Source organism: Solanum dulcamara, chromosome 3, assembly GCF_947179165.1.
Source record: "Solanum dulcamara chromosome 3, daSolDulc1.2, whole genome shotgun sequence".
In the NCBI taxonomy this organism is placed as follows: Eukaryota; Viridiplantae; Streptophyta; class Magnoliopsida; order Solanales; family Solanaceae; genus Solanum; species Solanum dulcamara.
In genome coordinates this window covers 65,557,437-65,581,751 of record NC_077239.1, presented here as the reverse complement: position 1 = coordinate 65,581,751, position 24,315 = coordinate 65,557,437, and the positions used below count along the sequence as shown (strand labels likewise).

The window sequence follows — 24,315 nt, the reverse complement described above, 5'->3', positions numbered from 1 at the left end:
AATGTATAGTGTATAGTCAGTATATACTTCTAATGACTTTTTTTATTGTACATTATATAAAAGCAGCCATTTTTATTGTACAATATCGATACATACACTATATGTAATAAATACACGTTCATACACACTTATACAATATTGATACATTATATAATCTATTTATATAATATATATGTATTGTATAAATAATGCATATATATATATATATATATATATATATATATATATATATATGTCGATATATTGCATGACTATTTATACAATATTGATATATTACATGTACAATAATTTTTTTTTGTTGAATTACTTTTTGTCACCTATGGAAAAGGTAGAAATTTGCTCCATCACGTTGTGTCCAATCACGTTAAGAAGTTGATCTCCATAGACCCCATAATGCAGAATTTGATTTTAATCAGGACTTAGGTAAAAACAAAAAAATGAAAATAAACGAATGTTGGAGATGAGCCGAAAACAACAGTTGACGTCGTCATTCATCGTCCACAATTTTTCCCACAACACATTCTACGAAAACACGCAAGAATTGATTCCCAGAAAGAACAAACAATTGGATATTCTTATTCTTATAGAGATGCTAAATCTTAGTTTTCCCTTTCGAAATTGAGTTGAGAAGAAAATGTTTGGATGCATATGCTTCCGCTGGAGCAAAATTTCAGATCTCTCTTACCGAGAACCTGATAGGTTTCTTCTCCCAGAACCCATCCCTCAATGGCCTCAAGGTATGCGAATTGTTTTCTTTATTATTATTTTTTCTGTTGATCTTTGTCATTATTTGAATTGTGTTGTCAAATTGTCACTTTAATCACTCAATTAACTGCCCCTCAATATCATTTTTTGTTGCCAATGTCACTTGGATGATTAGATTTAACAAGTGAGGTTTGTATCTGTTGCCATTCTTTTCTATAGTATTGTGCCTAGCCTTGCCCTTGCATTGAAAATAATATCTTTTTATTCATAACTGCTGAGCAGGGGCAGAGCTAGTAAGGGTCCAAGGTTAAACCCCTTCCATGGAAAATTTCCTTGTTTATACATGGTTAAAATTATTTTTTATGACTTCTTCATGTGTTTACTTTTTCTTACTCCACCACTACTGCTTAGGGTGTCTCATTTTTTGCTCAATGTCTGATTGACATTGAAATGCTTCTATGTCTCCAGTAAAACTGGAAAATACACATCCATCGCAATGGGGCTTATAGTGGCATGTTTGCAATATTTTTCATCCAAATACCGTGACTATGTTAGGGTCCTTTGTCAGTTTATCTTAGATTGAACTAATAGGTTCAGTATTCCACCAGTTTCTCATTTCTAATGTGGTTTGGTGACTGACAGTGATCAATTTTAAAATGAGTATTTCTAAAAAAAGAGAGAAGAATGTATGCTACTGCTTTGCACGGCTGATTCTTTTAGCACTGCAAGGAAAAGATTTTCTAATCGTTGTTGTGGTTTCCAAGCATGTTATTGGGTGTGAAACATTCTTAACTGGTAGTTTCTCTTTTGCCACTCTTTCATGCTTTTAGTTCTATTTGCCCCTTCTTACAAGGACTCTTAGTCTCTACAAATTTCAATACCTAGAGTAGTTAATGAAGTACACTAGTCTGGGAAGATGCTGCTGTAGTTTTTTTTGATTGATAGGCACAAGTTCCAGATGTTAATTTGTTCTACAAGAAAATGAAATTAGCACAAGTTTCTGAAATATGAATACTTTCTGAAAGTTCCACATACTTTTTTTGATCAGTAAAATCTTATGTAATACTGGTTTCAAGATTTACCTTAGTTTCCTTCATGATTAACTTCCATATATTAAAGCAGGAGGTTGTTTCCTGACAATTTGTTGTTCAACTGATTAAGTTTCTCTTCAATTTTCCTCTCTTCCGCGTTCTCTATGTTGTACTTTCATTCTTATCTAAGTTGTGTTTTGCCATACGAAGAAGATTTAAAATAACTTAGTAGTCTGATTTGGCAATTTGCTGGATCCGTTATCACGAAACTTGGAAGTCACAATTTTCAAGTTGAATCCACTAAATGAAATTCTCAAGAGTTGGGATAAGTTTGTATTGGATAGTTTAGAATTCTTTGTTGTTATTTGAGACCAAAGCTAGTTATTTCATGTCTCAAATGAGTTACTCGTTCAGCTTCTAAGTTTTCATTATGATCAAATGACTCTTGGGGGGTGAATGTAAAATTTTGTTATTCAATTACCTTCTTTTCCTTGGAGAAGATTGTCTAGGTTCTTGGACGTGCATTAGTTTTCTCAGTCATTTGACGTGATGTGTCTGTTTATGGGTTGTCGAATCAGCACCGTACCCCAATAAACTGTTAGAATGTTAGCAGATTGCATGCAAACCTATATTAATTCCTTTCTTGAAAACAATAATTAAGAGAATAACACCTCTAATGCTAGTTTTCTTTTTTTCCTCTTTTTTCCACTGTCTTAGAATGTTCTGGTACAGGATTCGCTAGTGGAACAATTAAACTAGGGGAATTGGAGGTTCATAAAATCAGCAAGTTTGACTTTGTCTGGGGTTGTAATCTGTCACAAGATCGGAAACAGGGTGTTAGCTTTTATAAGCCAAGGGGGGTGCCTGATGGATTTTTCAGCCTTGGCCACTACTGCCAATCTAACAACAAGCCTCTACGAGGGTTTGTGCTTGTTGCTCGGGAAGTGGCTAAACCTGAGGCAGGAGATCATTGCAGTGGAGATCCTTGTTTGCCTGCGCTTCAGAGTCCCCTTGATTACACGTTAGTCTGGAGTTCTAATGATGGAACTGAAGAAAATTTCGATCGATCCGGTTACTTCTGGTTACCTCAACCACCTGAAGGTTATAAAGCCCTGGGGTTCATTACGACTACTAAGCCTGTTAGACCTGAGTTAGGGGAAGTTAAATGTGTTCGAGCTGACCTCACTGATGAATGTGAAACTTACCGCTTGATACTCAAAACCAGCTCTGTGCTTTCAGAAGTACTGGCAATTTGGAGCGTAAGACCACGGCATAGAGGAATGCATGGCAAAGGTATTTCAGTTGGTACCTTTTTCTGCAGTAGTTATTGGAGCACAGGGCAAGAGCTAAACATCGCATGCCTAAAGAACTTCGATACGAGTCTACAAGCAATGCCAAACCTTGATCAGATTCATGCAAGCATTAGGCACTATGGTCCTACTTTGTTTTTCCATCCCGACGAGTCCTATCTTCCATCTTCTGTACAATGGTTCATTGACAATGGGGCAATGCTCTATACGAGAGGCGATTCAGTTGCTAAGCCTATTGAGCATGGCGGTTCCAATTTACCTTGTGGTGGGACAAACGATGGCCAATGTTGGATTGATTTGCCGAGCGATGTTCGGAGGGATATTGTCATGTTTGGAAATTTACAGAGTGCAAAAGTTTATGTTCATGTTAAGCCAGCGTTAGGTGGTACTTTCACAGATCTTGCAATGTGGATTTTTTGCCCCTTCAATGGGCCAGCTACGCTAAAGGTAGGAGTAGTGAATGTTCCTCTTAGCAAAGTTGGTCAGCATGTAGGTGATTGGGAGCATTTCACTCTCCGAGTGAGCAATTTCACAGGAGAGTTGTGGAGTATCTATTTTTCTCAGCACAGTGGTGGTGAATGGGTGGATGCTTATGATTTGGAGTTCATTGCAGGAAATAAAGCTATTGTTTATTCATCAAAAAGTGGTCATGCTAGCTTTCCTCATCCTGGAACTTACATTCAAGGGTCCTCAAAGCTAGGGATTGGAATTAGAAATGATGTTGCCCGTAGTGATCTCTACATAGATTCAAGTACCCAGTATGAAATTATGGCAGCAGAGTATCTCAGACATGAAGCTGTGAGTGAGCCATGTTGGTTACAATATATGAGAGAGTGGGGTCCAACCATTATTTATGACTCAAGAAAGGAGCTTGAGAAAATTGTTAATCGCTTGCCAATGATGGTTCGAAATTCAGTACAGAGTATTTTTGATAAGCTGCCAATGGAACTGTTTAAGGAGGAAGGTCCTACTGGGCCAAAGGAGAAGAACAATTGGTTTGGAGATGAAAGATGGTAGCACATTTCTTTGTCTATGGGTATCTTATTCTTGCTAGTAGATCAGAATTGGCTTGTTGTACCATTATGTACAGATTCCTCTTACTCTACGTCTAGAGTGTTCAAATGACAAGTTAAGTACATGAGTAATGGAAGTAAGAAGTGGAAAATGGGCTTTGTTGTTGCTTTAGTTTAGCAATTTGTGAGGGTGGACTACATTGAGGATCCTACGAGTTCATAGTCTATAGCAGGAGTTATGTTGATTATTTGGTTATCTGCCGAAGGGAAGCAGAACACACTACTCATAAACCAAGAGGGCATCAAGAACATGGTAATTCTTCACCTTAAAGCAAATTGATTGTTGATATCACCATTTCATTCTGCACCTATCACAATGTGCTGCTTCTCTTTCATTGTGGCATCAGATTGTCCTTTGCTGAGTTAAGCAAAGTTTAATGAGGACATTCCTCGATCCAAATCCTAACTTCATGGCAAATTAAAAAAAAAAGGACTTCTGTATGATGGATCCCCTCTATCTTTTATTCTCCTTGTGGACGTTCTTTACTGTATGAGCAAGCGAGGCGAGTGTAACGTTTGGCATTGGCAGTCTCCCATGCATCCCACTAATCTAAACAGGTAAGACACTTGGGAGAATGATCATTTGGTTTGCAAAAACAAAGTCATGCAGGGATAACAATGTAGGGATTGTGTTACGGGGATTAATTATCACTGGATTATTTAGTGTATATGTTTTTCAGTGAATATTTAGTTCATTGCACTTGTATATACTGTGTATATTAATAGAAGTCCACAATTTTAACCTTGTTTTTGAAGTAAATAAAAGATACAAAGATGATATTGAGGCTGTTTTGGTCTTTTAGATGTTTTTTTTCCTGGTAAAGCAATCCCTGTATAAGTTAACCACATGGCAGATCTGGTGAAATACTTGTATCGAAATCAAAATTTCAAACGAACAACCTGATAAGATACTACGGAATTTGACATATTCTTTTGCTAATCCAGTAACCTAAGTGTTTGAAGTGATCAATTTACATTAACCAATTAATGCTCATCTTACATATTTACTTGTAATTCTCTCTATAAGTGACTTGCTTGAGCAATTGTCAATATTAGTCCAAATCTATGTATTCTGCTTAATCTTTCAAGGATTGGTGAAGTGACATTATTAATGATGAGGCAAAATGGAGTGTTATCCAATTTTTATTTTATTTTTTTGGTATGACCAATGCTAGGTTAAAACAGCTACTAGTAGTTGATTTTACCAACTAAAAGGTTTAAAGTAAAGAATGAAATAAATGGATTAAGAATTATTTGGTCCCCTCTGTAAGAAGAAATTGTTTGGGAATTTGATGTTTTTAGTTGGACCAGTTCCGTTATAAACCATTCATTCAGTATCCTCTGCTTAACAAAACAAACAAGTCAGTCATGGCTATTGTCTACTATTGAGAAGGAAGCTATAGCTCAATTAGACCTTCAATTGATTATTCTGTCTACTTCTTCCATTTCTCATGGTATTTGATTGAGTACGAAATTTAAGATTTTTTTTTTTTTTGAAATCTGTATGACTCATTAAAAGTAAAATACAAATTATTATTAAATATAGAAAGATATATATTAAAAGTGAATGAGCAGAACTATCTGTATGTATCTGCAATAGTCAACTAGACAGAAGGTACCCTTTTTCACATTTTACTGTCATGAAAGTGAAAGGGCGTCGAAACATGTAATGATTCTTTTTTGATTTATTAAGTACTCTGACTCTACTCTCCTATATTATTATTATTATTATTATTATTAAAAATAAATCTCATTTTATATGATATTTTTTCTGTTTTAGGGGTCGTTTGATAGGATGTATTAGGAGAAATAATTCATGTGTTATATATGATATTATTTAATACTATATTTGATAGAAATTTTGAGCCTATATATAACTAATACACCCTACATGGTATTATAGGTGTATGTACCTTTCATTTGGAGGTATTAATAATATATAGGATTTAATACTATGAAATTAAATATTTAAAGACAAAAATTACCCCTCAAATTCTTTTAATCATTTTTGTCTTGATTTTATGTTTTATATTTGTAGTTTTGTACTAGTAAATTTATTTAAATAAATTAGCTTACAAATTTTATTTATTTGTGGGTTCTTATTTACATAATATAAAAATATTTGCCATGTCAAAATTTTAAATTTTATTTATTTGTGAGTTCATATTTACATAATATAAAAAAAATTGTCATGTCAATTTTTTTTATAATTAATTTAGTTGATACAAAGGACTAATTGAGTGATTTTATTGATAAAAAACAAAGTTCGACTTTGCTAGATAAATTCTAAAGTTGAGTGACTTTTTAAGATATTAACTTCATATTAAAACTACAACTTGCAATTTTTATGTGTAAACGTAGATGGTTTATTCGATTTTACTATTGTTTATCGTCTTTTCGATTTTAAAAGTAGATGGTCTATCTTTATTAAATTGAAAATAGACGTTTTGTGATTGATCAATTTATTAAAATGATAATTATTTACCTTCAAATAATTCAAGTGAGAAAATAGCAAACATGACCACAAAATTGTTCTTCTCCTAGCTAGTTAGGTCACAAAAAAATAATATTATCAGATAATTATCTACTTTGACCCCATTATATGAAATAGAAAATCACATAATAATTCAAGGGTATAATTGAAAAAGAAGTTTTTTGTAGAGTTTTAAATCAAATAAAAGATTTGGCGGCAAGCAATGTATCAAACACTTGATTAAAAATAGTCCTTACATTACTAATCCATGCATTATTAATCTCTACGCTATTAATTTTTGTTCCAAACAACCCCTTAGTTCGTTTTCAAAAAAGTGTCATTTTACCATAGTTAGAAACAATTTAGTTTTAGCATTCACTTTTTATTCTTAATAAAATAATTTACAATCATATAAATATTTAAGAATTATTTAGACCATAAATTTTAAAAATCTTTTCTTATTTTTTTAAACACCTTATCAAATCATATGAAATGAGACGGAGAGACTAATAAATACAAATGTCATGATGGAAGTAAAAGCCACGTTAAACCTTGCTAGTTTTGGACCTCAACGCCCCTAGTATTTCTTACCAGAATGTTTGATGATTTAAGTTTGAATGTGTTTTACGCATGGAACAACTAAATTAGCTCAATAATATCGCAACAACAAGAACAATTACTCATTAATCCTCACCAAATTTTAATCAATTATATAAATTCACATTATTCATGTCGCACTATTCATATTCATCTCACTCTAATATAAAAAAACGTTATATTATATCATATTTATTAATCTAAAAATGACCCATTTGTATCTTTGAATTTTTTTTATCTAGATGTATCAGAAGTTGTAAAGCTTGATACATGAGATTCTGATACATAAATGTAGATCTATCAGAATCATTAAATTTTGAAACATTATAATCTGATACATAAAGTAGATGTATCAAGAGTTGTAAAGCTTGATACATGAGATTTTGATACATAAATGTAAATGTGTCAGAATTATTAAATCTTGATACATTAGAATCTGATACATAAAGTAGATGTATTGTAAAACTTACTACATGAGATTCTGATACATAAATGTAGATGTATCAGAATCATTAAATCTTGATACATTAGAATCTGATACACTTTGTATCAGGAACAATCAAGTTCGATACATGAGAATATGATATAAAAACAAGAAAAATCATTTATCTAAAAACATAACGAAAAAGGTAAAACACATTCTTAAATTATGCGAAATTGAACAAAAAGTCATCCGTTAATATTTGAATAAAAAATGTCTCTATTATTACTTTTGGATTAAAATGTCATTTTCCTAATAAACATATCGTTTCTTTTCTTTTTAAGCATATTATTTTTCTAATAAAATATTACTTTTAAAGAATTTTTTTATTTTTTCCTTTTAAAATCGATTTAATTAATATAAAGTGAAAAGTAGTCTTGTCTCTTCTTAATCGCTTTTTATCAATTACTCCTATTATACTATAAAATTAACAAATATATTTTTTAAATTGATAATATACTTTATACATATAAGATTATAGTAATCTCATCATTAATTTTTATTTAGATAATAATTAATGTTTTATAATAAAATGGAACATATTTTTATTTCTTAATCTCTTTCAAATTTGAGTAGAATAAATATTTGTTAGTGTATTTCTTGATTTTAAAGTTAATGTAGGAAAAGATGTCAACAATAACTCCACCCACGATATTTTAAAGGTATTTTATGATTTGAAGCAACGTAATAATTTTTTGTGTTTTATAGCACTATGATTGTTGTATCTTAACTTTAAAATAAAAGACTTTATATTAGCAATTTATATCCTTCTTCAATTCGAAAAATATTACAAAATTAAAAATAAAATAATATATATATATATATATATATATTATTAGGAAAAAGAATTTTATCGTTATCTAAATAAAAATTAATGATAAATTAAGATATGATCCTATATATATGGAAATTAATAATGAGTTGCAATATTTTTATTAGAAAAAAAATGTATTTAAAAGAAAAAATATAATAATATATTTATTAGAAAAATGATATTTTGATTCAAAATTAATGATAGATTACATTTTTGCCATCAAAGATATTTTTAAACTAAAATATTAATGAAATAAAATTTTATTTAGTTTCATATATAATTTTTAAAAAAATTTGACCCTTTTCCCAAAAGACAACAGCATTACACTAATTCCTTTCTTGACTTTTATGAACAGTCAACACCCGTACATGTTCCATGAGTACATTTCTCATACAACCTTTAGACGTACTTTTTCATGAATACGTATAAAATAATTTCTTGTATTAATAAATTTTAAAGTGATAAAATTGATTACAATCCAGGCGGAGTCATCTTGAATTTAGAGGCAAAAAATTATATTGAGCCCGTTTGGATTGACTTTAAGTTGGTCAAAACCAACTTAAAACCCCTTTTTAGCTTTTGGACGTGTTTGCCTAATGCTGACTTTAAATCATAAAGTTCTTAAAGTCAGTCAAAAATGAAAAGTTAGGATTCCTAACTTTTTTTTTCCAAAGTGCTTAAAGTCATTTTCTTTGACCATGGAAATTACTTTTATATCCCTTGTATTTTAACTAAATTTCCAAACTACTTTTTTTTTATTTTTTTAACCCTAAAATTCACATCATAAGCACTTTTATCCAAACACTCAACTGCTTATTTATAAAAAAAGCTTTCAGCACTTCAAAGTTCTAAAAGCACTTCATACATAAAAGTTACTTTTTTAAGTCAATCCAAACGGGCTCATTATTAATATATAAGGGCAGCCTGGTGCACTTAAGCTCCCGCTATGTGCAGGGTCCGGGGAAGGGCCCGACCACAAGGGTCTGTTGTACGCAGCCTTACCTTGCATTTCTGCCAGAGGCTGTTTCCAAGGCTATATAATTAATATATTTATATATATATAGTAGATGTTGAATCTCTTTCGACTAGTTTGTATGTCTACTCTTGAGATTTTGAACTTTTTTAATAAAAAATTTGACTTTATTACTGATTACAATCATAAATAAAATATGACGAAACAAAAAAAATGATAAATATTTATGAATATAATTTTGGTTATTCCTTAGACGGTAGCTTTGATAAAAACAATAATTGATATATTAATTTTTTTATAAATATTTAAGAATTTTATAAAATATTTAAAATAATTCTTCAAGGATAAACTTATCTCGTAGAGTTCCATAAAATTTCTCCGAGTCCGTTTACATAGTTGCTTAGGTTAGTGGCGCTCCATGCAGGCCTACAGGTATGTTGTTTTAGGTTGGGGAATGGCCTATATTATTAGGTGGCCACACCTTTGTCGGGTAGTCGTTTGCAATTCTACCCACTTTTATTTGTCCCTTTTGTTATGATTCGTCCTGAATAAATTGTCAAGTATTGTACGAAAATTTTATTGAAGTTTAAATTCGTGACTACGTTCATTAATTCTTCTTCATTCATAAAACATCTCTAAATAAGCCTAACCATTTTTACCATTCTTGCCTTTCTTTTCCTAATTGCCTTTTGCTTCTTGGACTTGGGTTTTCTCATAATTATCCAAGTATTATGAAATGCAAATTTTACTATAATACTTATGTTAAATTATGTATAATTTATACTATATTAAATATAAATAAATTGAATAAATTATTACGTGTGTAATTCATATCATTTAATATATAACTTTTAAAAATTATATAAGTATTACTAAATAATATATTTTAAGTTATAAAATAAATATCAAAGGAAAAATTAAAGTTCATAAAAATAATCAATGTTATTCCGATAAGGCCTCATTATTTACACTTATACATAGTTTAGCAAAAATGGGCAAACTATTACAAAAATCTATGATCACATGTTTCAAACCTTCTCGAAATATATATGGTGTAAGGAGTGCAAAAGGATGATTTCATCCTTAGACATATAATGATTCTCGAATTGAAACTCCAATGATATTTATCCAAAATAAGAATAGAAGAAAAAACTTGTTTAGGTAAAAATCATATATGCACAAAGAGAATAAATGATAATATAATTATCTAGGGTTAGCAAATTGAGGAAACTTAAGTCTTAACTTAGTTTTTATAGACACCACATAAAGAGAGTTTTTATTGAAAAAGGATATAACTCCACTAACTAATCAAAATAAGACTCCATGTTGATGAAGATATTCATATTCATGTGTAGTACATACGTGATAGTTCATCTCCCATACGACTGGAAATTCAAATGGTGCAAATCCTAATTCTATCCGAACACACTTTAAAGAAGTTTTTTATTTTCTCAAATTAAAATTTTAGTTGACTTGCTAATACTAAATATTATAAAGATAATTAAATAATAATTTGAAAAAAATAGTAAATGACAATTTTGTTTATTATTTAAATTATATATTGTAAAATAATAAAGACTCCTAAATCTAAAAGAAGTTATAAGTGCACAAAAAATTTCCTCTTTGGGTCTTTTTTTTTTGGGGGGGGGGGGAGGGGGGTTCCTAAGCCATGAGTAGGGGTGTTCACCGTTTGGATAAAAATTGATCTAAATTGAAAAATTAAACTAAACCGATTAAATAAACTGATTTGGGTTTAGCTTGGTTTAGTGATTGAAAGTTCTATAAAATCAGTCGTTCTAACAATTTTTCATTTTGAATAGATTGTTGTCACTTTTTCCTTGTTTTGAATGTATCATTGCTTTTATTTTTATGTATGGTTAATAATCGGATAACTGAACTAAATCAAATCAAAACCGATAACAACCAAACCGATAAATGCATATTATAATTGGATTGGTTTGGTTTTGAGAATTTAAAAATCGATTAAGTTGGTTTGATTTTGATTTTGACCAATAACCGACCCAAATCGACCCTAGCCACGAGAATTGTTTTTTTTTTACTTTTTTTTTCAGGTTAAATCTTCAGTTGAAAAAAGAATCTCCGTGTAGTAATTTACCATAACAAAAAAAAAAATTCTTCATTTAGTTTTTATTATGTTTGTTATAGTCAATATTTAATATCATTAAAATTATGATATAATAATTGAAGGAAGATGATGAAAAGATAATTCAAACAACATTTCTAGAAATCTTTATGCTTTTAATATAGTATAGATAATTTTTTGGTATCTTTTAATGACCGAACTCAACTGATTTCTCATTTCTCGGTGTTTGGCTAAAAAAAATTCCAATCAAACTTGATCAGTTTCATTTAAATATTAGAATCAAACTAATTGATCGTGGTGGGTCGGTCAAAGATCTGTTGATCTTTTCGATCGATTTTGGCCTTGATTTTAGACATGAGTGTCAATGGACGGATCGGAAAACCCTCGATATTTCTTGACCCTCTCCGTCAGTTCTTCGAAAGCGATGCGTCAAAAATCAATATCTCTTTGTCCGTCGATTTGGCATCGATTTAGGCCAATAAACTGACATACAAGGTCAGTATTGGCCTGTCGGTTTTAATCATTTTATTTAGGTAGTGAAAGGTTAAACATTATTACCGTATAGATTAATTTATTCTCCATTGCAGCATCCAGTATCATCTTTTCCACTTTCTTAGCCATGGTCTCATCTTAGCCTTGACATCAGTATATCCGATTTGAAAGGGGAGAGTTTAGAATTTCAAAAAACCAATTGAAAAATATATCTAAAAAATGTATCAGCTAATATAGTCATTATATATATATTAGGTGAATGATGATTTTATGACCAAGCACATCTAGAAGTGTTTGTAGACAAACATTTGATCTAGTCGACGTCCAGGTGTGTTTTGCTAATTATTGGTTAATAATACAAGTGGAAAAGTCACATTGCAAATAGTTCCTCTATGAAACTCAATTTATATGTGTTTAACGAAACACACCTAGATGTTGGTTAGATCAGATTTGTCTAGAAATGCTTCTAGGCGCGTCCTCCACCTAGTATATATAATGATTCTATTTGCTAATACATTAATTTTTTAAAATATATTTTTGCATATTAAATTTTTTAAAAATCCTAAACTCTCCCTTTTCAAGTCAGAAATATTGATGCCACGACAAAAAATGAGACCAGGACTAATAATATGGTGGACAAGAAGATGGTAATTTATACGGTGATAATTTTAACCTAATATTAATTTATTCAGATTTATCACTATAAGATTATTTTTCCATATGGAGTGTCACGTGACAGAATTTTTAAACAAAAAAGAGAGTATACACAAACATCATCAAAAATTAATCCAGGTGTGTAACTAAATTTATGTGATACTTGAGGTAGAACATTCATAATCTCAATAGTTTAAGAATGAAATAAATTTAGATATGTTTTTGAATTTTTTGTTTAACTCTTTAAAGAAATAAATTTAACCCGTATATATTACTTAAAAACAAATTTGAACAATTTGTCAAAAGTTGAAAGCAAAATTTGACCTTTCTCCATTTTCTCCTATGCTATCCTTGGGAAAACAAGATTTGTGAGTGGTTAGTTATTGCCTGCAACAAAATAGCAGCAGCGCTGGGGACCGTTAGGAGAAAAATCATCATCATATTCATCCTCTGAAGCGCACAAAGCAGACAACTGCTACCCCACCCTTTCTTACCTTCTCGAACACTCCCCCCGCCCCCCCCACCCCCTATACCTACCATCTTCTTTCTCCCCATTTGTTCTTTTTTTTTCTTCTGAAAATCAAGAAACCCTTCTCTGTTTTTCTTGAACTACTTTTCTTGATGAAAGACACTCTTGGTCTAATGGACTTGGGAGGAGTCCCTTATGGGGTTTCAATTGATGGGTCAATGTCTACTGTGTCCAAGGAAGACAATATGGTGTTGTTATCATCTGAGGCTTCTTCATCATACCCTGATGACTCTGAACTTGAATTGGGTCTTGGACTTGGTCTTGGTGCTGCTGCTGTTCTTCCCAAGTCTAAAACTGGTCAATATGCAAAAATCTTGACACCCAAAAAAGATTTTCCTCCTTTGGGTTCTAATTCATCATCTTCATGTTCTTCTTCTTCTGCTGCAAAAGCTAATAATGCTTCCTGTGGCACCAAGAGAGCTGCTGATTCTATTTCTCCTCCTCGTTCTAGTGTCAGGTATCACCATTTCGTCACTACCCTTTTTGGCCTCGTCATTATGTTTCCATATGATTCTTTGATCAGGTGTTAGTTTGATGCTTTGCAGGAAAGAAAAAGGATTTTATTTTCTTCTGTATTGCTCTCCTATGACTCTTTGATGTAACTCTGTATCAATTTTATTTTCCTTTTTAAAGATTGTTTGATTTGAACAAAATATTTGTTTGCTCTGCATTTGGTTCTCTAGGAATCAGATACCTATGGTGAAGTGCATTTTCTTTTTATGATGAAACATTTATCTTTTCTGTGTCCTTTCTATATCTCTCTGTAATATATATTCTTCCTCCTGGTAGGATATTGTACTAAACTAAACGACCTAATTATAATTGAATATATCTGTCCATTCATCTAAAGGAAGAATCTTGTTTGAGGTGACACAAAGCTGGAGCAATTGGGGGACTCATCCTTTTTAATGTTTGACAGCAACTGGTAGCAAAACATTGTTCTAGGAGAAAGAGTCGAAAGAGATGGGGCTTATAAGCACACATAAATAACACCATCTCTGGTTTTTATTCGAAATGATAGTAACAATGCAATGGGTGTCATGTTGATCAATGATTATATCAACTTGAATTGGTCTTAACTAATAGGATTCTTGACGATGCAAGATATTTCTAGTCAAAGACTACTTTGTAAAAACCCTTAGAAACCAGAAGGCAGCAGTCTGGTAATTAGAAATGGGAAGTAACTGGATAGCTTGTTTTATTTTTTTCATACAAACAATGGCAAACTTCTGGCTAGAAGATTGGGAGTTTTGCAGGACAGAAGTTTTTCTCGTAGCTTCGGTGTTCCTTCTCATTTCCTTTAAATGGTGAATGGGTGATGAATGTACCCTTTACTAGTTGATAGAAAATGTCTAGCCTCTTTTAACGATACAATCCAATTCCGAGCATCCTGTTTACACAAGAGCAGTATTTTGGATGTACCAATAAAACAAAACAGTATTTCAGATGTGTAGAAAGTCAATGATTTAGAGGAGTTTCATTTTTATTGAGAATTCCGTTAACGTACCAAACCAAGCGGATGATGACAAAAGTAGTTTGTACAAGTACGCAGTAGGGTTCCCAAAATAATCTAGCCAACTATCTAATATAGCACGAAATTCGTTTTAACAAACATAAAAGGGCAGCCCGGTGCACTTAAGCTCCCGCTATGCGCAGGGTCCGGGGAAGGGCTCGACCACAAGGGTCTGTTGTACGCAGCCTTACCTTGCATTTCTGCCAGAGGCTGTTTCCAAGGCTTGAACCCGTGACCTCCTGGTCACATGGCAGCAACTTTACCAGTTACTCCAAGAGAGAATTTTTGACATTTAGTAAAAACTTCTCTAGCTCCTTAAATGTTCTATTATTCTTGCAATAGTAGCCATAAATATATGTTAGGACATTTTTCCACTTGTTTCTTCTTTTAGCATCCAGTGTTTTCATATCCCTTCTTGCCGAACTGTCTCCACCATTACTTTAAGAAGCATCTATGGTACGTCAAAGATGGGAAATAGACATAACTTCTATGCACTAGGAAACATCCACGATCCCTTTATGGCTTTTGCACATGCAATGCCAACTAACAACAATTTATCCTCTTCTTACTCTTTAATCTGTTTATTAGAGCATTAAATATGGCTCCCCCTGCTATTGATGTGGAGATAATGTTCTTCATATCATAACTCATTTTAGAGCCAACTCTTTTTTTCAACCTTTTCTTGCATAATGAGTCCATTATAGTATTTTAGAACTAGGATAAGATGAACTTTTGTGAGAGTTTTCCATCTCCAGGATGATAAATTTGAGAGAGAATTAGGTTCACATCAAAGTAAGGTGGGTCCTTCGCTATTGGAAGTATTATGGATGATTTTAATCTTAGTCAAGCCAACATGAATCGGTTCTTTGGCAGAACGATTGTCTACACCCAATATAAAAGAGAAAAATAAAAAGATTTATCCTTTATTTACGTACCGTTCAAGAGCATTTGCACTAGAAAACTAACTCAACTTCCCATAGAAAAGAGAGGATGCTCTTTTGGATGTTGAGCTGTTTTTCACTTTGCACGATTGATGATTGCCAGAGACTGCATTATGTATGAAACTTCCTTAGGAGGAATGTGACATTGATTTCCTGCCAAAATTGGCATCTCTGTGTACAGTTATTATAGCACATTCTTTGTGCTAGTTTATCAATAAATTACCTTACATTCTCATAAAATAAACAAAAAAAAAAAACAGATGCATCTTTGTGTAATATTCTTTAGGGTCAGACTCAATAAGTTATTGTTTTATGGAACCAATTGATAGGTTTATGGCTAGTTATCGTTGAATAGTGTGATTATATAATTTGGTTCCATTCTTTTGGTTGTGTTATTCCTTGAAGTGTTTCACTTCTAATAAGTCGGGGTTGGAGATAATGGATTCCCTTTTCGGGCAACTTATTGTATGTAAAATGTACAAATCCTATATGGAGTAGTATTTGTTATGGCTTATATGTTTGGAATCTAATGTGGTATTGTTCCATTACTCTTGTATGAGTATATGACAAGTATACATCTTTTAATTAAACTTGTGATTTCATATTGATTTCAGACAAAGGGCTATCTTCTGGAAATATAAAATGCTACTTCAGGATTCTAATTTATCTTCCTTTTATTTAAAACATAAAGACATGCTACATTCTTATTAATATGTTCATATGAATATGGTTCCTTTAAATGACAAATTTGTATCTCTTCTATGTTAAACTTGACGAATAATGTGTGTGATGTAATAAAAATGCCGGGTATAGATATGGCTTCGACAGATGGTATTTTAATGGTGGAGCTTAGGATGTGTGTCTAGTCACTTACTCTTAATCGTGATCTCTCAATTTTTAGTTTTAACATGTGCCATCCATAGGCCATCTCAGATCTGACATTATTTTCATGTATGGTTCTTTCGATTGTTCTGCTACTTGGCACCCCTGAAACTGATGTTGTCCTACCACTTATGACTAAACTATGCCATCACTGTTAATGCACACATGTCATCACATTTGAAATTTCTGCTACACTAGAGGAAAATATATCCTTTTTTTCTCCCCTATAAATGTAGATAATGCATGTATTTAGTGAGTAGACTATAATAAACTGCTAAAAACATACTTGAGATTTATACTTTTCTTTCTTCTTTTCTTTTATTTGTTACTTAACTTTTGCTTGAAATTCAACAATGCAGTCAGGTTGTTGGATGGCCTCCTATAAGAACTTATAGGATGAACACCCTAGTTAACCAGACAAAATCACCACCCCCAGAAGAATTTTCTGTGACAACCGAAAAACGCAAAAGTAAAAATACTATCACTAATGCTGGGAGCAGCATGATCAACAACTTTGCACAGGAGAAAGGGCTGGTCAAGGCTTCTCTATTTGTGAAGGTCAATATGGATGGAGTTACAATTGGAAGGAAGGTAGATCTGAATGCTCATAGTAGCTATGAGAACTTGGCACGGACTCTAGACAACATGTTCTTAAGACCCAGTACGACTGTTTGTGCAAGATGTGAGTAGTTCTTCTCCCTAGTACATTAATCTTAAAATGGAAAACTTGTTACAACGGATATTTCCCCTGAGATCCCATAAGGGAAGGATAATGAACTCAACTGTTTTAGTTGCTTTACATGTTGAATGAATTTTACAGAGTATTGTAAGATACAATGTTCATGGTTGTAGTAAAAATGTTGGAAATGATTTCTATCCCTTATGTTCAGAGCCCGACACCTGGGAGGAACTGACATATATGCCATTCTTGCTAAATTCTGTTTTTTTAACAATTCTTTTGAGTTCTACCCTAGTATTTAGGTTCATTTTCCATGGTTCCTGACGTTAGCAATTTTGTCTGCTGCCAGCATCAAACCTGGGAGGAACTGACATATATGCCATTCTTGCTAAATTCTGTTTTTTTAACAATTCTTTTGAGTTCTACCCTAGTATTTAGGTTCATTTTCCATGGTTCCTGACGTTAGCAATTTTGTCTGCTGCCAGCATCAAACGCACAGGAGCTAGGTGTCCTGTCAGAAACAACGTCATCTTCAAGATTATTAGATGGATCATCTGAGTTTGTGCTGACTTATGAAGACAAAGAAGGAGACTGGATGCTTGTTGGAGATGTTCCATGGGAGTATGTCCTGCATCTGTTACTTTGCTCCTCCTCCTGCACAATGGCAACTAAAATACACTTAATTATTGTCTATAAAATGTGTTGCGAAAAATCAACAGATACATCGTACTTTATCTCTGAACCTTTGTTTTCTCATAGTGAAAATGAATGGAGAAGATGCTCAATAAATAATAGAGGGGATTATTTTCAGCATGAGTTGGGAAATATTTTGTTCTTATCTATATGTATCCTATTTTGTACTTATTTTTTGCTCGTTTGAATACTTATTATGTTCTAATAAAATGGTTGGGGATGGCTTGGTGCGGTTTCAACTTAGGCTTCCTAGAGATTAGTATTTCTGTTTCCCTTTGTGCTTTCTGGCTTATTTGTAGAACATACAACATCTGCTGTAAACTGGCAAAATATAACTATGTTTATCATATGGTTGTCTTACTTGTTTCCTTGGTTGTTTCAGGATGTTTATTAGCTCAGTCAAGAGACTACGAATCATGAGGACATCTGATGCCAATGGACTCGGTACATGTAGGGTTGAGTCATATATATGATTCACATGCACCTCATACAGATAAAAATTGACTTAACTTCATGCTGACCAAATTCTTTGTTGAAATTTCAGCTCCAAGTTTCATTGGAAAGAAATGGTGGAAGACCGAAGACTAGGTCCATATAGGTCAGACAAAGAATCTACTTTCAAAAGATAAAGAAGACCCCCATTTGAAGGATGAAGTCTAGAAGGAAATTATATTGGATGGTAAAATAAGTTTCTCAATAACAAATTGGTCCTATATGACCTTATTGTTTTTTTTTTGTTGGTCACTTTTCTTGCTCTTTTACCATACGGTCTACCCCACTCTCTGGGAGGAGATCCCTTACGGTGGATTACAGAATATGCCTGTATATGTCATACACCACGTGATCTTCAGTGGAAGTTCACCCTTGTGTAGCATGGATGTGTCCACTTATACAATATTATGATGATGAGCTTGCTGCTCCCTGAAACAGATGAACACCAATGTTGTTGAAAGGAAAGTTTGCAAGGTTCATATTGGGAACCTTTTTTGTTGGTTTTGATACAAGCTTTCATTGCTTCATGTTTGTATTTCAATTTCTTATCTTTTCTTATTCTGCAACTATTTCTTGGAGCAAGATGTGTTGTCTATAAAACTTAAAATTATTTGATTGTCAGAAGTTTTGGGAAGAAAGTACAGCTTAGCCATGGAGGAGTGTGCAGGAATTGTACATTTTGCCATGCTGGTTGGAAGTAGGGGAAGGGGAGTTCTGGACAAGAATATCCTTCCTTGGATTCTTATGTTGCTTGTTATCACTGTTCAAGAGAAAGAAGTCTTGATAAATTTCACTTTATGAATGCATGTTTCCTGAGCCATGCATGTCCATGACTATCGATTAAACGAGCTCTCCTTGATTGGGAGGAATGCTGTTTTTAATTAGTGAGGTCAAGCCGCTTTCATTTTACTAAATCTAGTGGTATTTCAGGTGAGCAATACAATTCCTAATCTTGATTAGAGAATATGTCTGTTAAAATTCTGTTATTCGATCAATAACTACTTCTTACATGATCAAAGAATTAGTAAAACATCACTCGCAGCAGGAAGAATGCAGCCTGTACTACCTAAATTCTACACATACAAGAATCAATGTATGAACCTCTAAATACAAGTCAAATGCTACAAGACAATTACAAATAAAATGGACTCAAATAGGGAAAGGGACATGACTTCTCTTCTTACAGAAGACCATTTACAGGTGATGTACTGAATATTGGCTTATCTTTGTTAGTAGTAGTAGCATTGCTACCTCCACTGTTGCTACTGCTTTTTCTCCGAGGCTTTGCCTCTTCGAGCATTGTCAAAACATCCCTCATTGATGGTCTATCCTTTGGGAGTTTGGCTATACATAGAATTGCTATCCTTAAAACTAACAACATTTCTTCTTGAACATGTTGTGTTGCTCCTACATTCGGGTCGAGTGCTTCTTCTAAAGATTTATTGTCTCGGATCTTCATCCGAAACCACTCTACAATGTCAATAGATTCCCCGAATTCAGTATCTAGAGGACGTTTTCCCGTTAGGAGCTCCATGAGAACAACTCCATAGCTGTAAATATCACTCTTCTCATCCACTTTCAACGTGTACCCGTACTCTGCAAAGTCAAAATCCAGATAAATGATTGTCAAATATCAACAAAGATCACTCCAAAGTAAACATTAATGGAAAATTTGAAGGACTTACCGGGGGCTATGTATCCATAAGATCCTGCAACCATGGAAACTGTTTCATTCTTCTTGAGCATCATTCTTGCCAAACCAAAATCTGCAATTCTTGCCTCTAGATTTGCATCAAGCAGTATGTTGTTTGACTTTACATCCCGGTGAATAACTGGTGGATGGCAATAATGATGGAGATAAGCAAGGCCTTGTGCCACTCCAAGTGCTATGTTATATCGAGTGACCCAATCGACAAGCAGTCTCCCTGCTGCTTGTTTACCATGTAAAACTTCTCCAAGGCTGCCATTTTGCATATACTCGTATATTATCATTGCATCACGTTTGTTGTGAAGGAACCCCAGAAGCCTGACAATATTTCGATGCCTCAATTTTCCAAGAACGTTCACCTCACCTACGAGTTCATCACTGTCCCCCATTTCAATATCAGTTCCAGATTTCCACAGCTTCTTTACTGCAACAATCATATTCTGGTGTTGGATTTCAGCTTTGTATACAACACCTGTTGCTCCCATTCCAATGACATTTGACTCTTTAAGGCAAGCCAAGATGTCATTACTAGTGAATCCTAGCCTCTGGAATGCCATCAACCTCCATGGCCATTCACCACTGCTCATCTCAAAGCTTGGTTCAAAGCAGCTTCCATTTTCATGCCATCTCTTGTATAGAGATCTAGCTCCAAGACCTGCTGTGACAAGAAGCAGAAGAGCTGCCACACTAGTTAGCCATCCTGCGATGATGTGCTTTGCGTGCAAGCTCTTCTGCTTTGAGTTGTATGCTGCATTATGAGCACATGGAGGAAGCACTCCACCACATAGACCAGCATTTCCAATCAGGTCATCCGGATTTATTGTTCTCAGCATACCATTTTCTGGGACAGGACCCTCCAGTTTGTTATGAGAAACATTCAGCATTTCTAGTGCTGGGGAATTGCCAAAGTTCTCAGGTATCCCACCAGTTAAAGAATTGTTGGATAGATCTAGAACAGCTAATGTGGGCATCATGGAAATTGCTCTTGGAATTGGACCGTTTAATTGGTTGTTTCCAAGGTTCAAAGTTACTAACTTCTGACAGGAAGCAATGCTAGCTGGAAGATCTCCAGTGAAATGGTTTGTGGATAGATCCAGAACAGTAAGAGAAGGACAATCCTGGAATTGATCCGGAATTTCGCCTACCAGGTTATTGTCTGAGGCAATGAAATTTTGAAGAGTTGGGATTGCAAGAATGAATGAAGGAATAGAAGACTGAAGGTGATTACTAGAGAAATCAATAAAAGAAAGAGAAGTAGAAGAAGCAAGATCACTTGGGATTTGGCCTGTCAGACTATTGTTTGCCAGTTCCAGCCTCTGTAGTTTCCCAAGTTTACCAAAACCTGCTGGGATCGTCCCCGAAAGAAGATTGTTCTGCATTCTTACACGAACGAGAGACGTGCAGGTTGATAAACCTGCTGGAATTGGACCAGAGAAAGCATTGTTGAACAGGATAAGCTTAGTGAGGTTACCTTTGGTGCATAATCCTGCTGGAATTGGACCAGTGAATGAGTTGGATGAAATATCCACCCATTGCAATGGTGAATTTCTTCCAAGATCACTTGGTAAAGGACCTGATAAGCTATTATTCCATAGCTCAAATACTTCCAGCTGAGGTAAACCTCCAATCCCAGGGGGAACTGAGCCTGATAATTTGTTTGACATCAAATTCAAAAGCTGCAAATTCTTAAGGTCAGCAATCTCAGCTGGGATGTCACCCATCAGCAAGTTATCGGAGAGATCAAGCAGCTGCAATGAAGTCATGTTGCCAATCTCTGGAGGAATCTTGCCTTCAAGCTTGTTCTTGTACAAGAAAATCGTGTCGAGCAGCTTCAGCTTTCCTAGCTCAGAAGGAATTGAACCTCCAAGATTTCCAATAGCAAGATCAAGATACTTGAGATTGGTCAGATTTCCAAACTCAGCTGGAATTCCACCTTCAAAAACATTGTATCCCAGAACTACAGTCTCAAGCGCCGAAAGCTGTCCCAGCTCTCCTGGAATGTAGCCAGTCAAATTGTTCCCTGAAAGGCCTAAAAACTTCAACTTCCCCAAATTCCTATAAGATTTAGGAATTGAACCTTCGAAGAAATTCCCTCGAAAATCCAAAGTCTCCAGCAATGTTGCATTTCCAATATCCTCCGGAAGATAACTCGAGAAGTTATTACTCGAAGCATTCAAATACATAAGCCCTTCTGACATTCCAAGACCTACAGGGAAGCCATAAACAAAATAGTTCTGGCTCACATCAATGCTTTTCAATGCAGTGAGATTTGAGAAACTTTCCGGCAATGGTGATGAGAAACCATTGCAGCAAAGATTGAGATAAGTCAAACTCTTCAGCTTTTGGATATCGTCAGACACTTTACCAGTGAGATTCATGTGGGATAGATCAAGCTTCTCTACTGCACCATCGGAATTGCATTCAACTCCCTTCCAGCTGCAGGGAGCAATACTTCTGTTATTCCCTGCAGCTGCATTATTGGGCTCTGTCCAATCACGAAGTTGATCCAATGGATCAACGATACTTTCTTTAATAGAAAGTAGAATAGACATTTGATCACTCAACTCAACTTTTGCGAAAGCAATGTAACATGAGTAGAACAAGAAGAGAATGAAAATGGTTAGCAAATTCATTACTACTTTTTTTCCCCTGTGCTTACACTCTCTCTTTTGGTAGTGCTAGCATTGGATCAATGATTGTGAGGGAGATGATGGGGCCAACAAGGGGGAAGAGGAAGAAGGTAAGAAAAAAAGAGAAGAGTATTAGTATTATTATATAAGTAGAGTAGAATATTATTAATGGAGTTAGTAAAATACCCCACTGTCCCAAATTATATGACTCAATTTTTTTTTTTAATCGGTCTAAAAAAAAAAAAAAAAAGGGCAGCCCGGTGCACTAAAGCTCCCGCTATGCGCGGGGTCCGGGGAAGGGCCTGACCACAAGGGTCTATTGTACGCAGCCTTGCCTTGCATTTCTGCCAGAGGCTGTTTCCAAGGCTTGATACGGTACTAAAGTTCACATGGGGATTAGTTAAGAAGAAAGAAAGGGAGCTGGATTAATAGGTCGTGAGATCTTGGGTTCTGCAAAAAACAGCTGTGTTAATATATTGAGTGGGGAAATATTTGGACTTTATTGTAAGTGACTCCGACATTGAACATGGAGAGAATGTGTTCTTCTTCTTATACTTTTTTTAAAAAAAAAATAAAAAATTCCCCCTTCTATAGTTCTTTTTGCTGGGAGATGTAGTTTCATTAGAGATTTATAGGCCAGTAAACAATATGGTAAACTTCCTGTACTAGAGAAACTAATTGTAACAGACTTAAATGGAGCGATATGAATGTTAATTATTCACATAGCGTATTCAACTTGCTTGAGATTAAGATGTAGATTCGACTTCGTGCGACTTGATGTATATTTATGTTAACTTTGTATATACTGTCACAAGGTGTTGTGAATGTACTAAAAATATTAAAATTGTAGATCTATCTTCAGTTATTAGTTCTTTCACTCAACTTTGTTGGATACCTTTTTTTTATTATGGTGGATGAGCAAAAAAGGGGTATAGTCAAAGAATTTAGGGAAAGACAGTTTTTCGTAGGGACAAAGGTATTGTTAACTAATGTGAATGACAAAGATTTCATGATTAATTACGAGTGAAGGTTACTCTACTCCATGCTTAATGTTTGAATTACCCTTTTTTTAATTATAAAGTTTATTGATGACAAACATAACTACCCAAAAAACATACATTACCTTGTTGTATAACCTTTATATATATATATATTGATGAGCGTAAAGTTTTGTCACATCACTCACTATTAGAAACAACGATTTTTCTCATCTCAAATTAGTGGGAAATTTATGTTATAGAATAAAAAAATTTCACTCATTTTCCATCGAATCAACTCACTGAAAAAATTATGGTGGAAAACACGTTTCCACTGAAATAGTAGGAAGCTTCCTAATTTTTCCATATGAAATAATTATACTTTTTTCTTTTCACACCGACTCAATCAAAAAAATTGTGGGAATAACCACGGAATATTTTTCAGTAGAAAAATAGTGATTTTTAATAGTGAGTGTCGATCAACCTGCAATAGCAAGTTAGTTACAATTTTAACAAGGTTGTTGATTAATATTTACTTGTATGTATTCAATGTGGAAACAACTC

At 33.7% G+C, this 24,315-nt stretch overlaps 3 protein-coding genes across 4 annotated transcripts; 2 read left to right on the top strand and 1 right to left on the bottom strand.

Annotated features, from left to right (window-relative positions):
• The first annotated feature begins 403 nt into the window (after positions 1-403).
• LOC129882711 (hypothetical protein At1g04090-like) lies at positions 404-4,908 on the top strand. Its single transcript, XM_055957129.1, has 2 exons — positions 404-737; positions 2,454-4,908. The coding sequence occupies exons 1-2, from the start codon at positions 635-637 to the stop codon at positions 4,061-4,063; spliced, it is 1,713 nt and encodes a 570-aa protein (XP_055813104.1). The 5' UTR covers positions 404-634; the 3' UTR covers positions 4,064-4,908.
• An 8,099-nt stretch (positions 4,909-13,007) lies between these two features.
• Positions 13,008-18,961, top strand: LOC129882710 (auxin-responsive protein IAA13-like). Of its 2 annotated transcripts, none has more exons than XM_055957128.1 (5): positions 13,008-13,693; positions 16,932-17,254; positions 17,737-17,872; positions 18,327-18,388; positions 18,489-18,961. In XM_055957128.1, the coding sequence occupies exons 1-5, from the start codon at positions 13,329-13,331 to the stop codon at positions 18,530-18,532; spliced, it is 930 nt and encodes a 309-aa protein (XP_055813103.1). In that variant the 5' UTR covers positions 13,008-13,328; the 3' UTR covers positions 18,533-18,961. The 2 variants fall into 2 exon arrangements, with proteins under 2 accessions (XP_055813103.1, XP_055813102.1); XM_055957127.1 differs by having other exon boundaries at positions 13,009-13,693; positions 18,327-18,394.
• A 456-nt stretch (positions 18,962-19,417) lies between these two features.
• LOC129882709 (MDIS1-interacting receptor like kinase 1) lies at positions 19,418-22,892 on the bottom strand. Its single transcript, XM_055957126.1, has 2 exons — positions 20,122-22,892; positions 19,418-20,032 (listed from the first exon to the last, which is right to left on the bottom strand). The coding sequence occupies exons 1-2, from the start codon at positions 22,775-22,777 to the stop codon at positions 19,617-19,619; spliced, it is 3,072 nt and encodes a 1,023-aa protein (XP_055813101.1). The 5' UTR covers positions 22,778-22,892; the 3' UTR covers positions 19,418-19,616.
• Between the last annotated feature and the right edge of the window lie 1,423 nt (positions 22,893-24,315).